At 43.4% G+C, this 15,395-nt stretch overlaps 1 protein-coding gene across 5 annotated transcripts in view; it reads left to right on the top strand.

The window, feature by feature from the left end:
- LOC124141589 (A-kinase anchor protein 9-like) overlaps positions 1-14,313 on the top strand; it is a 193,607-nt gene extending 179,294 nt beyond the window's left edge. For all 5 annotated transcript variants that reach the window (XM_048383254.1, XM_048383253.1, XM_048383255.1 and 2 more), the window contains 12 exons: positions 191-402; positions 853-1,147; positions 1,774-1,983; positions 2,439-2,615; positions 2,820-3,074; positions 3,854-4,027; positions 5,510-5,701; positions 6,082-6,320; positions 7,644-7,726; positions 8,200-8,455; positions 9,883-10,031; positions 11,366-14,313. In XM_048383254.1, coding sequence (XP_048239211.1) covers positions 191-402; positions 853-1,147; positions 1,774-1,983; positions 2,439-2,615; positions 2,820-3,074; positions 3,854-4,027; positions 5,510-5,701; positions 6,082-6,320; positions 7,644-7,726; positions 8,200-8,455; positions 9,883-10,031; positions 11,366-11,400 — 2,277 coding nt within the window. In that variant the 3' untranslated portion in view covers positions 11,401-14,313. The remainder of the gene's footprint in view (positions 1-190; positions 403-852; positions 1,148-1,773; positions 1,984-2,438; positions 2,616-2,819; positions 3,075-3,853; positions 4,028-5,509; positions 5,702-6,081; positions 6,321-7,643; positions 7,727-8,199; positions 8,456-9,882; positions 10,032-11,365) is intronic.
- The last annotated feature ends 1,082 nt before the right edge of the window (positions 14,314-15,395 follow it).

The following is a 15,395-nucleotide window of genomic DNA, read 5'->3' as shown; positions in this document are numbered from 1 at the left end:
ACAGATAAACATCACATGCAAGGTTTGAAGAGTGTGTATGAATAGTATTTGACTAGATTGTACAAACTCCACAACACAAAGTTACCTTCCACACTAAAGATGATGATGATGATGATGATGATGATGCCATGATTTGCTCTCTGTGTTCTCATTGATATGACCTACTTCATCCTTACTGTCCCTGCTTCAGCAACTACGTATTGAACTAGAGCGCGAGAGGGAGAAACGCGTGGAGTGTTCCAGACAGACGGAACAAGAACGATCCGCCAAACATGGCGTGCAGCAGGAGCTGGAAGGAGAGCGGCGGAAGATGCGTTCTGTGCAGACAGACTGTGACGCACTGGTGGCACAGCTCAAGTTGTCCCTGGAAGCTGAGAGGGGCAAAGTCGAGGATCTTAGTCAGTAAGTTCATGACTCCTGAGTTGATGTTTGAGGACCTTGTTCCTTAAGCGATCTTAGTACTGTGACTGTCATACGTCTGTGTTAAGGTAGGGGCAGTCGGGTAGCCTAGTGGTTAAAGCGTTAGCTCGTCACGCTGAAGACCCGGGTTCGATTCCCGACATGGGTACAATGTGTGAAGCCCATTTCTGGTGTCCCCCGCTGTGATATTGCTGGAATATTGCTAAAAGCGGCGTAAAACCTCACTCACTCACTCACTCACTCACTGTGTTAAGGTATGGGAGATACGATAACCTTAGCACTAAGATCGCTTTGTGGAACAGACCCCAGGTCTCTTTATGCAATGTATTTCAGATCTGATACATTTTGTTGAAGTCCTGTGGTTGTATTGTTGGACGTTACTACTTTTTTGTTCTTTGTACGTAAAGTAAGATGTTTTTGTTGCCTCATCAGAAACATGGATGAGGAACGACAAACGACCACCCGATTGAGGACGGCTCTCGAGTTGGAGAGGACAAATCACCAGGAGGCTGCCAGTCAGGACCGAGGTACGATCGAGGACATGGAGGCGCGGCTGAGGTCGGACCAGGCGCAGGTGGAGGACCTCCATCGCTCGCTGGCCCGGGAGAAGCAGAAGGTGGTGAGTGTGAGCGAGATGCTGGAGACCGAGCGGGAGAACACGAGGCAGACGCTGGAGCACGAGAGAGCAGTCAACAGGCAGCTGAAGAGGGATGCTGAGGACTTGCAGGTCAGTTGATGGAGGAGATAAGAAGTTGATGGATACGATGTAGTGTTCGGGTGAATGTGAGATATGGGTGTTGTGTGGTGTCTGCACTGTAAAACACAGCTTTTCACAACACAGCAGTGATTAGAGGAAGAATGCATTACTTTAAGGCTCAGTGATTAGAGAGAATGTAACACCACCCACTGAATCAGAACCTGTTTGACATCAGTTAATAAGGCTAAATAAAATAATAGTCTTGGTTCTCAGACACTGCCCGCATCATCATAAAGTTCGCCACACGTTTCGTTTTTATTTCCATTTTTTAAACCCCCCCCCCCGCCCCCCACACACAAATCCTTAAATATTCCAAGTCCAACAGTAGTGGTATACTGTATTCCAGTATTTTACTCATCAAGGAATAAATTTATGTAGGGACGCCCTGTCCCAGGTTGATTGTACACAATTGTTTATTGATTACACAACTGTTTATTGGTTAAATACTAGTTTGAACAACCCAAAAAAAAAGACACTGCCCGCCCGCACTATATTTTCAAAAACTATTGCTTTAGAACCAATTATTTTATTTTTTTAAGCCTAAGATGGAAAACTTGAAAGGAATATCTTGTTTTTATTCCATCCTTGTTTTCAAGGTTGAGAAGACGGAGCTGAAACGACAAGTTGAGTTTGAGGGTGAGACAATAAAAACCTATCAGAACCAGACGGAGCAGCTCCACGAGGAGGTGAAGGTCCTCAAGCAGAGGGAGAACGAGTTCCAGATGCGGACAGACAGCCAACAGGCTGCAGTACGCAAAACTGTCCGAGATCTGGAGCGGGAGAGGGACGAACTGAAGATCAAACTGGTAAGAGGGTTGTCTCCCCTTGTCTGGAATGTTGTCATATTTGGAGTATTTTGTAGTGAGTGAGTGAGTTTGTTTTTACGCCGCTTTTAGCAATATTCCAGCAATACCACGGCGGGGGACACCAGAAATGGAGTATTTTGTAAACAATGGTTGCATTACAATGTACAGGAATACTTGAATTGAGGTAGATAGGAATACTTGAGTTGTGGTAGATAGGAATACTTGAGTTGTGGTAGATAGGAATACTTGAGTTGTGGTAGATAGGAATACTTGAGTTGTGGTAGATAGGAATACTTGAGTTGTGGTAGATAGGAATACTTGAGTTGTGGTAGATAGGAATACTTGAGTTGAGGTAGATAGGAATACTTGAGTTGTGGTAGATAGGAATACTTGAGTTGTGGTAGATAGGAATACTTGAGTTGTGGTAGATAGGAATACTTGAGTTGCTGTTTCAGCATGAGCTGGAACTGGAGACAGACCGGCTGACGGACAAGGTGCAGGACACACAGCTGCAGCTGGATGACGTCCGAGGGCGGGAGCTCCAGACCCGGCACGAGCTGGACCGACTGAGACTCACCACCACAACTCACCACACCACCACAACTCACCACACCACCAGCTCGAGTGACAGGGTAGGGAGCTCATCATGTAGCTATGTCAATGGTATTGATGCTGTCACCAACCAATCAATCAATCAATCAATCAATCAATCAATCAATCAATCAAACAATCAATCAAACAATCAATCCATCAATGTACGATATCGTCACTACTCTCAATCAATCAATCTATCAATGTCAGATGTCGTTACTACTCTCTCCTTCAATCTTCCTCAGCCACCAGCTGCAGCAGTCAATGTGAGGACCAGTGTTGATGGCAGGCCGACATTGAGGAAAGACAACTTTGATAACCTGGTACAGAGGCTGGAGTTCCTGGCCCTGCGTATGCAGGATGATGTGACCTTGACCCCACGACAGTGCGGAGGGGATGAAGTGGACGCCCAGGTTGATAGGACATCGAACTACGTGGCGGACATCCAGGCAGTACTCATGGACATGAAACAACTACAACAACCACTCGAGTCTAGTGAGGTGGGTGGCACAAACACTAATCAACTCATCGTCTTTAGACTCTACTCTCAGGGACTCATGGTCAGCCATCTGACACAGGCCAGCTAAATGGGAGTAATCATCGCCACACAGTTACAGAGAGTTCTCATCCATCTTGCTTTGGAATAGTTTGCTCATCTGGATCAGTTATGCCATGGAATTATTTGTTACATTGAGAAACTGGTTTCAGTGAAATGGTGATTCTGGTCTGGTCATGTGATATGCGAATTAGCTTGTGACAAAGGTTTCGCATAGATATGTGCAATATTAAAAGCATGTTGTATATTGTCACAAGAAGTGGCGTAAAACCATAATCACTCAGTCAATCAATACATCATTCAATCAATACATCATTCAATACATAAATCAGTACATCAATAAATACGTTGATACATCAATCAATCAATACATCAATCCATTGATACATCGATACATTGGTGAATCACAATTTTTGACTCCTCTATACAAGTATTGGTCACATCCAATGCACCATATATGACACTGCCAACTGTGAATCATCAGTGTGCCAGGTATTTTGCCATCTTGTCCAAGATGGCTTACGACCACAGATAAGAGCACATGCAAGTATCGTGATATGTATTGGATCTTGGGCACGGTATCGTGATATGTATTGGAACGCACAGTTAGTGTATCGTCCCAGCCCTAATTGTCATGTGGTTAATTCTATGGTGCATTGACCCGATTGAATTGTGACGCCCTCAATCAGTACCAGTGATGATTGTATATGTTGTGTCATGCAGGTCCGTGCCAGTGCATCAGCTGGTCAGCTGGCCAACGAGCGCATCGTGCAGCACAATGCAGAGTTGACGTTGTTCCTGAAGCGGGTGTGTCAGGAGAAGGAAGAGCTCCGAGTGACTCTGGACGCCATGGAGGAGGATGTAGCTAGGCTGCGGAGGCAGGGCAGACACACACAGGTAGCTTACTCCTGCCTCTTGGTCTGGGTGGGGATCTCTGTCCCAGGGTCAGGTAGTTGATTCAGTTGTCTGGTGGCTGATGCTAGCATCTGGGTCAAGGTCAGGATCTTGGTAGCAGGGTCAGGTAGCTGACTCCTGTTTCAAGGTCAAGGTCAGGTCCAGGATTAGGAAGCTGATGCTTGATCTGGTCAAGGTCATGATCTAGGTACCAGAGTCAGTTGGCTGATGCCTGGGAACCAGAGTCAGGTATCAGACTGATGCATCTGGCTCAAGATCAAGATCTAGATACAAAGGTCAGGTACTTAACACTTGCATCTTTATCGAGGTCAGGATCTAGGTACCCGGGTCAGGTTCTTGACTCCTGCATCAGGGTCAAGGTCAGGATCTAGGTACCCGGGTCAGGTTCTTGACTCCTGCATCAGGGTCAAGGTTGGGATCTAGATACAAGGGTCAGGTTCTTGACTCCTGCATCAGGGTCAAGGTCAGGATCTAGGTACCCGGGTCAGGTTCTTGACTCCTGCATCAGGGTCAAGGTTGGGATCTAGATACAAGGATCAGGTTCTTGACTCCTGCATCAGGGTCAAGGTTGGGATCTAGGTACCCGGGTCAGGTTCTTGACTCCTGCATCAGGGTCAAGGTTGGGATCTAGATACAAGGGTCAGGTTCTTGACTCCTGCATCAGGGTCAAGGTTGGGATCTAGGTACCCGGGTCAGGTTCTTGACTCCTGCATCAGGGTCAAGGTTGGGATCTAGATACAAGGGTCAGGTTCTTGACTCCTGCATCAGGGTCAAGGTTGGGATCTAGGTACCCGGGTCAGGTTCTTGACTCCTGCATCAGGGTCAAGGTTGGGATCTAGGTACCCGGGTCAGGTTCTTGACTCCTGCATCAGGGTCAAGGTTGGGATCTAGATACAAGGGTCAGGTTCTTGACTCCTGCATCAGGGTCAAGGTTGGGATCTAGATACAAGGATCAGGTTCTTGACTCCTGCATCAGGGTCAAGGTTGGGATCTAGATACAAGGGTCAGGTTCTTGACTCCTGCATCAGGGTCAAGGTTGGGATCTAGATACAAGGGTCAGGTTCTTGACTCCTGCATCAGGGTCAAGGTTGGGATCTAAATACAAGGGTCAGGTTCTTGACTCCTGCATCAGGGTCAAGGTTGGGATCTAGGTTCCTGGGTCAGGAAGGTAACTGATACAACTGGGTCAAAGTCAGGATCTGGGTACAAGGATCAGGTAGCTTACACCTGCATCTGAATCATGGTAGGGATCTAAGTACGAGTGTCAGATACCTGATACCTGCATCTGGGTCAAGGCCGGGATTGTGATACCAAGGTCAGGTTGCTTTCACCTCCATCTGGGTCAAGGTCAGAACTGATATAAATGGGTCAAGTTTGGGAGACTGGAAATCATAACATTCCTTTAACCTATAAAGACAGGAGTGTAATTGGAGTAATCAATACTGCTTATTCCTGGTGTATCAGGTTCGGAGGAATGAGGAGGAGGAAGAAAATCGGTACCTCCAGGACAGGATGTCCTGGGCCAGTGAGAGGCTGTCGCTGCAGATGACCCTGGACACTGCTGAGCATGAGGTGGAGAGACTGCAGTCAGAGATTCGTCACGTCAGAGGTCAGCTGGACTCGGAGGGGTATCTCACAGAGGCAGATAGAGACAAGGTGAGAAATAGTGGAACCAACACATGAAGACCTGGGGTAAAAGAGGTCGTCAGCAACCCATGCTTGCTGTAAAAGGCGACTTTGCTTGTTGTAAAAGGCAACTGACGGGATCAGGTGGTCAGGCTCACTGACTTGGTTGATGCATGGATTGATGCTCATGCCGTCAATCACTGGATTGTTATGTCCAGACGCGGTTATTTACAGACCGCTGTGACATAGCTGGAATGTTGATGATTGCGACGTTAAACAACAAACAAACAAACAAGTCAGGGGAAACTTTTAAATGTTAACTAGTGATAATTGCTTTCATTTTAATTTAGTAAAAGAATCAATATAGTATACCTTGAGATGTTTCCTGAATAATGTGGTTTCCGTGACAGATGCAAAGACTGTATGGCAAGTTCCTGAGATCGGAGAGTTTCCGCAAGGCCCTGGTGTATCAGAAACGCTACCTGCTGATGCTCCTCGGGGGGTACCAGGACTGTGAGCAGGAGACCTTGATGCTGATAGCACAGATGGGGGGCTACCCCTCCGACATCGACGCGCGGCGACGCAGCAGACACTCCCGCTTGTTCGGCCTCTTCCGGAGTGCCGCCCGAGTCATCATCGCTATAGCTAGGTAGGTGTCTAGTGTGTCTAGAGCACAGCCAGACACTCTAATAACTTCACTTATAAAATGATCAATTCTTAAAAACAGCATTTTCCAATTAAGGCCAACAAAGCCACAGCCATGACGACAGATGATGTTTAGCACTTGGAAAATTGTCATTATTTGAAAAGTGCACTTTGCATTTTCTGTCATTACGGTGAGTAATGTTCGTTATCGGTGGAATGGATTGTTTTCACAGTTCACACACATACACATGCACACACATACACATACACACACATACACATACACACACGTACACATACACACATGTACACATACACACACGTACACATACACACACGTACACATACACACATGTACACATACACACACGTACACATACACACATGTACACATACACACACGTACACATGTACACATACACACGTACACATACACACATACACACACGTACACACACACACATGTACACATACACACACGTACACATGTACACATACACACGTACACATACACACACGTACACATACACATACACACATGTATACATACACACATGTACACATACACACATACACATACACACATGTACACATACACACATGTACACATGCACACACGTACACATACACACATGTACACATACACACACGTATACATACACACACGTACACATGCATACACACACGTACACATGCACACACATACACATACACACACGTACACATACACACACGTACACATACACCATACACATACACACGTACACATACACACGTACACATACACACACGTACACATACACACACGTACACATACACATACACATACACACACGTACACATACACACACGTACACATACACATACACACACGTACACATATACACACGTACACATACACATACACACACATACACATACACACACGTACACATACACACACGTACACATACACACACGTACACATACACATACACACACGTACACATACACACACGTACACATACACATACACACACGTACACATACACACACGTACACATACACACACGTACACATACACATACACACATGTACACATACACACACGTACACATACACACATGTACACATACACACATGTACACATACACACACGTACACATACACACACGTACACGTACACATACACACGTACACATACACACACGTACACACATGTGCAATAATCTTGAATGCAATGAAAGCCCATTTCACCTCACCTTGCCTGTGACAGAATGAAGGTATGGTATTATTTCTGAGATGAGTCAAGTCCTGGATCTGCTTATGATGTTGTGTTATGTTTCAGAATGAGGTTCATGGTCCGCAAGTGGCGACGTGCAATCAGAGTGGGCTCCCCTGTCGTGAGTGGGCGTGTCAACATGAATGTCGGTAGGTTGCAGCATCAGGGTACATCAGTCACAGCAGCATCTTGTTAACATGACTCAAATAATCTTCAAATATTGGCAACCCAGTTGAACCTCAGGCACATTTGCTTAATTTTGCTTAATTTAGAACAAAACAGGCTATATATTTTTTAGAGAAAAGGTTTTTGTTGCCCCTGACTCCAAACTTTCAACCCATTAGAAAATGTAGTGTTGTAGAAAACAAAACAAATGTTTTAGAGTTAAGTCTTTGTGAAATATTGACAAAAATACAATCTTTGTGCTAAGATGATCGTAACTCCCTTCTTTTACATGGTAACAGATTTCCAGGTCAAAATATTTTGTGAATTGTCAGCTTTGTGGTAGTTTCAGATTGCCGTGCTGTGTTGAACCACCTAGTTCTGTACAGTGTTGTCAATATCATGAGCAGTTGTAGTGTAATATGTAACAAAAGAAAATACTTATTACAACTACTTTCAGGTTACATGCCGTCGACCTACACACATCCTCAACCCGCGACCTCCCCACGCTACTTCCCATCAATGTCCAGAATTCCCGATCTCCCGAGATCATCAACCTCCGAACCCCTCTTGGTGTTAAATGGCGATGTAGCCAACCCATACCGCCTGACCTCCAGTGCCGGAGCTACAAGACGCCAGTTTACAACACCCCCAACAAAAGACACCAGTGCTAGTCACACATCCTGTGATAGAACTCCTTCCTCCAGTGCTAGAAGGTGAGATTCCATGCGTGGGTGAGAGTCTCTGGGTGAGAGTCTCTGTGTGAGTGTGTCTGTGGTTGTGTCTGAGAGTGGTGGTTGTGTCTGAGAGAGGTGGTTGTGTCTGAGAGAGGTGGTTGTGTCTGAGAGAGGTGGTTGTGTCAGAGAGGTGGTTGTGTCAGAAAGAGGTGGTTGTGTCAGAGAGAGGTGTTTGTGTCAGAGAGAGGTGGTTGTGTCTGAGAGAGATGGTTGTGTCAGAGAGAGGTGGTTGTGTCAGAGAGAGGTGGTTGTGTCTTAGAGAGATGGTTGTGTCAGAGAGAGGAGTTTGTGTCAGAGAGGTGGTTGTGTCTGAGAGAGGTGGTTGTGTCTGAGAGAGGTGGTTGTGTCTGAGAGAGATGGTTGTGTCAAAGAGGTGGTTGTGTCTGAGAGGTGGTTGTGTCAGAGAGGTGGTTGTGTCTGAGAGAGGTGGTTGTGTCTGAGAGAGGTGGTTGTGTCAGAGAGAGGTGGTTGTGTCTGAGAGAGGTGGTTGTGTCAGAGAGATGGTTGTGTCTGAGAGAGATGGTTGTGTCTGAGAGAGGTGGTTGTGTCAGAGAGAGGTTGTTGTGTGTGAGAGTGATGGTTGTGTCTGAGAGAGATGGTTGTGTCTGAGAGAGGTGGTTGTTGTGTGTGAGAGTGATGGTTGTGTCTGAGAGAGATGGTTGTGTCTGAGAGAGATGGTTGTGTCTGAGAGAGGTGGTTGTGTCAGAGAGAGGTTGTTGTGTCAGAGAGAGGTGGTTGTGTCAGAGAGAGGTGGTTGAGGTCAGGGGGTGGATGTGTGAGATAGCAAGTAATGTGTGTTTGGGTGGTGTGGTGTTGGGTGGATACAACTAAGATTGGCTAGGCTCCAATGGGTGGGTGTGGTTGTGGTAAGGATTGTGTGGATGGGGTATGTCAGTGTGGGTTTGGTACGGTGAAAGGGGTGGTGGTGGGTGTGTCTGGCTGGGTTTGGTATGGTGAAAAGGGTGGTGTTGGGTGTGTCTGGCTGGGTTTGGTATCTGTTAGTGCTAAGATTGACCCAAAATGGAGAAAAGCATCGCTAAGAACAATTTGTGGAACTGATCCTCTTCTCGTTCCCCCCAAAAGATCTCTTCACTTCGACTGTCGCTACGCTCCTAGCTCGATAGTTATGTTACTTTATGCTTTTATGATTTGCCCTTTCTACTTTTACACGGAAGTAATTTTCACATGATAAAATTAACATCAAGTATCATCAAAATTCAGTCATCAATTCATCAAATTCAGCAGTATCTTCATCAACATATTACATCATGAGACCATCTTCAGGTGTGCTTGCAGAGTTGTCTACCTTTGCCAAGCCAGCATATGCTGATCATGGGTTCGAGTCCCAAGTTCACTCCAGTTTTGACCATTGGTCAGTGTATTAACAGGAAATATTTGTCCCACAGACGTCTGCTTCAAACTAATACCAGTGGGACCATGAGCACGTATGGTCAAAGTCACCCCATGACGCGAGCTACGACTGCAGACGAATCTACAGACGACTTCCTTCATCGACTAGAGAATCTTCAAACCCGCCTTGGAAGTTACACCACTGGTAGGTTACCATGCCAACAGTTACTTGAATTTAAATGATGGCCGAATGGGTTGAATGTTCCTAAAAGTACAAGGTAGAACCTTTTTTGCATTATTTGAGTACTTAGCAAAACGATTCAAAATTCTCATAAGTTAACAGATTTGTTCATGTTCATCTGAACACAAGCCATGTGTTTAGAATGTGCAAAATCTCTGCTTGAATATTGACGCATGTGTCTAGAATGTGCCAAATCTCTGCTTGAATATTGAAGCATGTCTCTAGAATGTGCCAAATCTCTGCTTGAATATTGAAGCATGTGTCTAGAATGTGCACAATCTCTGCTTGAATATTGAAGCATGTGTCTAGAATGTGCCAAATCTCTGCTTTAATTTAGGAGCATGTGTCTAGAATTTGCCAAATATCTGCTTGAATATTGAAGCATATGTCTAGAATGTGCCAAATCTCTGCTTTAGTTTTGAAGCAAGTGTTTAGAATGTGCAAAATCTCTGCTTGAATATTGAAGCATGTGTCTAGAATGTGCAAAGTCTCTGCTTAAATATTGAAGCATGTGTCTAGAATGTGCACAATCTCTGCTTTAATGTCGCAGCATGTGTCTAGAATTTGCCAAATATCTGCTTGAATATTGAAGCATATGTCTAGAATGTGCAAAATCTCTGCTTTAGTTTTGAAGCAAGTGTTTAGAATGTGCAAAATCTCTGCTTGAATATTGAAGCATGTGTCTAGAATGTGCAAAATCTCTGCTTGAATATTGAAGCATGTGTCTAGAATGTGCCAAATCTCTGCTTTAGTTTTGAAGCAAGTGTCTAGAATGTGCCAAATCTCTGCTTGAATATTGAAGCATGTGTCTAGAATGTGCAAAGTCTCTGCTTAAATATTGAAGCAAGTGTCTAGAAAGTGCCAAATCTCTGCTTAAATATTGAAGCATGTGTCTAGAATGTGCACAATCTCTGCTTTAATGTCGAAGCAAGTGTTTAGAATGTGCAAAATCTCTGCTTGAATATTGAAGCATGTGTCTAGAATGTGCCAAATCTCTGCTTAAATATTGAAGCATGTGTCTAGAATGTGCACAATCTCTGCTTGAAAATTGAAGCATGTGACTAGAATGTGCCAAATCACTGCTTTAATGTCGAAGCAAGTGTCTAGAATGTGCCAAATCTCTGCTTGAATATCGAAGGATGTGCCTAGAATGTGCCAAATCTCTGCTTGAATATCGAAGGATGTGTCTAGCTAGAATGTGCCAAAAATCTCTGCTTGAATGTGGCAGGATGTGTCTAGAATGTGCAAAATCTCTGCTTGAATGTTGAAGGACTCACAATCCCTTTCCATCTCCCCAGGTTCAAGTCCCACCAGGACAAGTGCCTGGAGATAACGGCAGCATCAACAACATCAGCATTGCCAACGCCAGAGTCATCGTGGACTACACCCTGATTCCACTTTACATCTACTTCATGTCATCATCCAGAACGGAGATTGAACCATCAAGATTGGGGAAGTCATTGCCATCAAGATGGAGGCAGTCATTGCCCATCAAGATGGAGGCAGTCATTGCCATCAAGATGGAGGCAGTCATAGCCATCAAGATGGAGGCAGTCATAGCCATCAAGATGGAGGCAGTCATTGCCCATCAAGGTGGAGGCAGTCATTGCCCATCAAGGTGGAGGCAGTCATTGCCATCAAGATCAAGGCAGTCATTGCCATCAATATAGAAGCAGTCATTGACCATCAAGATTGAGGCAGTCACTGCTCTCATCACTGAGTGTATGACGACCTGGAGAGTATTTGGAGTTACTGCACTATGTCTGAGTGAGATATCAGTATTTGGAATAAATGATGATCAATGTTTGTTGCAAGTATCGGAAATTTTATGGCAGGAGAAATATTCGGCAATTACGCCTTGACAAAAGGAAACCATGTTACAGGTATCTGTGGCCAAGTGACACTTCTTGCCTTCGTCTCGTCATGATTGATGTGATGAGTGCTAGAATATACGAGTCATTATTTCCCAATTGTTCAACTGAACTGACTAAAAAACTCAATTGTTTGGATGAAATGAGAGGAGATATTTTTACAATGAGAAATGTGAAGTGTTAATGACTGTCAGTTACATATGTTGTTGTCAAGATTGCTGAGCTGGAAAGACTTTATTTTAGAAATCCCCAAATAATGTGAATCACTCATGTATCAATGAAACCCATCGCTGTTTTAGAAGTACTGTAATTTAAAGTGTACAGTTGACACATTTTGTTGATAATTCCTTTTAATCAGGACACTGTTTAAGTATTTTAAATGTACATCAGGGTGTATTTGTTACAGTCAACATTTAATGTTTAACGATTTCACAGAGTCAGCTTGGCCTGAGGTTTGAGTGAGAGGAAGATTTAAATCTGAGCCGTTGACACATGTCTGAAATTACAAGTCAGATTCCTTGTGTTCATCCAGTGTTTTATTCATGGGAAATGCTGCTTTTATGTACATTGCACTTGTACCATTCAACTCTTAACACCTTCTGTATCTTCCTTGAAGTGATGCTGTCCTCATGAAGCTTGTTTTGCTTTTGCATGTTTAAATTCGTCAACTAACGACAACGCCCTGTTTTTAATACTAAGAGTTTTCGAAAGATGCAAATGTATGTTTCATAATGTTTGTTGTATATTTCATAATAAAAGCCATAGTCATTTGTTAATATCCTTGTAAAAATATGTATTTTAATTTATTTTTGTTCGTAAGAAGTAATGCGTTTGTTCATTGCTGGAGAAACTGTATGTCGTGTTTGTGACAAGTGTTAGACAGTTTACAGTTTTAGTTGGGACCTCCTCCTCATGAGGAAGTCGGGTTTATTTGTGCCAAAAACGGTGAATGGCGGCCAAAATGTAGAGGATTTCAGATTGTGTTGATATTTTTAGAATTTTGGATATGGCATTTGTTGTAGTTGGTCATAGCAGGGAAAACCTAACACAGTAAACCGGAAGTTGTCCGGGAATCTATTAACGGTCCTTCAGGACCAGGCTTACACGAGCTGTGAACACTAGGAACACTACATGTCTGCCTGACATTCTGTGTCAAAGACTGGAGACATTGTCCTATTTCTAAGACTGGTCAAGATGCCAAGTCAAGCATCTGTCATTAAAGTTAAATGTCTGTAAATAAAGTTAAGCAGCTGTTAGCCTCTGTGAGTAAAGTTAAGCAGCTGTTAGCCTCTGTGAGTAAAGTAATGCAGCTGTTAGCCTCTGTAAGTAAAGTTAAGCAGCTGTTAGCCTCTGTGAGTAAAGTTAAGCAGCTGTAAGCCTCTGTGAGTAAAATTAAGCAGCTGTTAGCCTCTGTGAGTAAAGTTAAGCAGCTGTAAGCCTCTGTAAGTAAAGTTAAGCAGCTGTAAGCCTCTGTAAGTAAAGTTAAGCAGCTGTTAACCTCTGTAAGTAAAGTTTAGCAGCTGTAAGCCTCTGTAAGTAAAGTTAAGCAGCTGTAAGCCTCTGTAAGTAAAGTTAAGCAGCTGTTAGCCTCTGTAAGTAAAGTTAAGCAGCTGTAAGCCTCTGTAAGTAAAGTTAAGCAACTGTTAGCCTCTGAGGGTAAAGTTAACTCTGTTAAGCATTGTTAAGTGTTCATGTCAGATACTGATTATCCTTTTTGTCAAAATATGTATTCTTGATGAACTTTATGCTGATGAGGCAGGTTTAATATCATGACCTATTTTTAGAATGGATCTGAATTGTACATTGTCACAGTGGAATAAAAACCCAGTGCACTGTTGATGATTTATGCCAGTGGAAGATTTGAGGGAAGATATGTTTTAGTAAATGCCCTCAAATTTTCAATTGTGTATAATAGAGTTTTCCCCAAAGAATGTTTATTCTGTTGATTTTGTTACAAGTACGTATTTAGATGTTGTTTGGAAGTAAGGAAACACGTGCCACTGCAATAACCATCTCTAGGCACACTTCACAAAGATTGTTTCAGTGATAAATATCTTTTGTACTAAATATTAGTAGTTTCAAATGATATGTAGGAGTAGCTTGTAAATTTCCTTACAAATATGAAAGGAATTTCAGGTGCTTTTAGTGATAATTGACAATCTTATATATGTCACTTTCACAAAAACAGTGTTATCACAAATTTCAATCCAATCCGTCGCACTACTTTCTGTGATATGTGTTTATACGCCCACTGTACCTTGTATTCATACGCCATAGCTTCCTAATCACTGGAGGACTTGTTTCTCTGTTGTGAGATGGCATTTCTTGTATAGTACATAACATGCCTATTAAATAAACTATTATTTTCACAGTTACATGTGGTTCTGTTTGGTTATCTGTAGTGTGATGTCGCCCTTCTATAATGATACAGACCCTGGCCTGGTATGGTATTTATAGCTTGTGCCTTGAACTGGACTCCAAACACAGCTATGGTCATTCGTGACCAACACGTGTTATTCCAGGGCAAGCCGAATAGCGACTCGTGCTCCTCTCGTGGCCATTTTTGCAACTAGGTTCCGTCTTAGTGCAAATGGGCATAAAACAAGTGTCAACTCGTTGCGTAATGGTTCACATATATTTCCCCATATATTATATATATTTCAGATGCAATTTATAGGACATTGGAACGTGCGGCATTATGCAGTATGATTGAACACCTTTCACTGTGTCTTGGGTATATTTTTAGATGCAAGACATAAGTAAAATCAAAAATTATTTCTGAGGGATTATTTGACGAAGAACTTGAAATCATACGCGCATTCGGATAAGTTTGTGGTATTTTCGCACATAACATTCATCGAGAGGGGGACGAGTCTTCTTGCAGGTTACGGGAAGGGGCGAGTGGTGACGAATGAGCTATGGTAGGAATGGGTCCAGGTGTGTTCATGGAATGGAAGTGTCATACATTGGAGGAGCAAGGTTGTTGTTCATGTGTAATATAGTTTATGGGTCGGTACACGGTCTGTGTTGGATAAGTGTTGTCAACGATTGATAGAAAACACTTTACACAGATAACAGTTGCTTGGAAAAACAGAAGCAAAAGGTTCCCTTTGATGGATAACAAACAGCAAAAAGTTTCTCTCGATGGATAAACAGCAGCATAAAGTTGCGTCTCATGGATAAACAGCAGCAAAGAGTTGCCTCCCATAGATAAACAGCAGCAAAGAGTTGCCTCCCATGGATAAACAACAGCAAAAAGTTGCCTCCCATGGATAAACAACAGCAAAAAGTTTCCCTCGATGGATAAACAGCAGCAAAGAGTTTCCCTGGATGGATAAACAGCAGCAAAGAGTTGCGTCCCATGGATAAACAACAGCAAAAAGTTTCTCTCGATGGATAAACAGCAGCCAAAAATATGGTCGACCGTATGGCCAAAATAAATTCTTTAGATTTCCTC

The sequence above is a fragment of the Haliotis rufescens genome, unplaced genomic scaffold, assembly GCF_023055435.1.
Source record: "Haliotis rufescens isolate VD_foot unplaced genomic scaffold, xgHalRufe1.0.p SCAF_46, whole genome shotgun sequence".
Lineage (NCBI taxonomy): Eukaryota > Metazoa > Mollusca > Gastropoda > Lepetellida > Haliotidae > Haliotis > Haliotis rufescens.
This window is presented reverse-complemented; position numbering and strand designations above follow the sequence as displayed.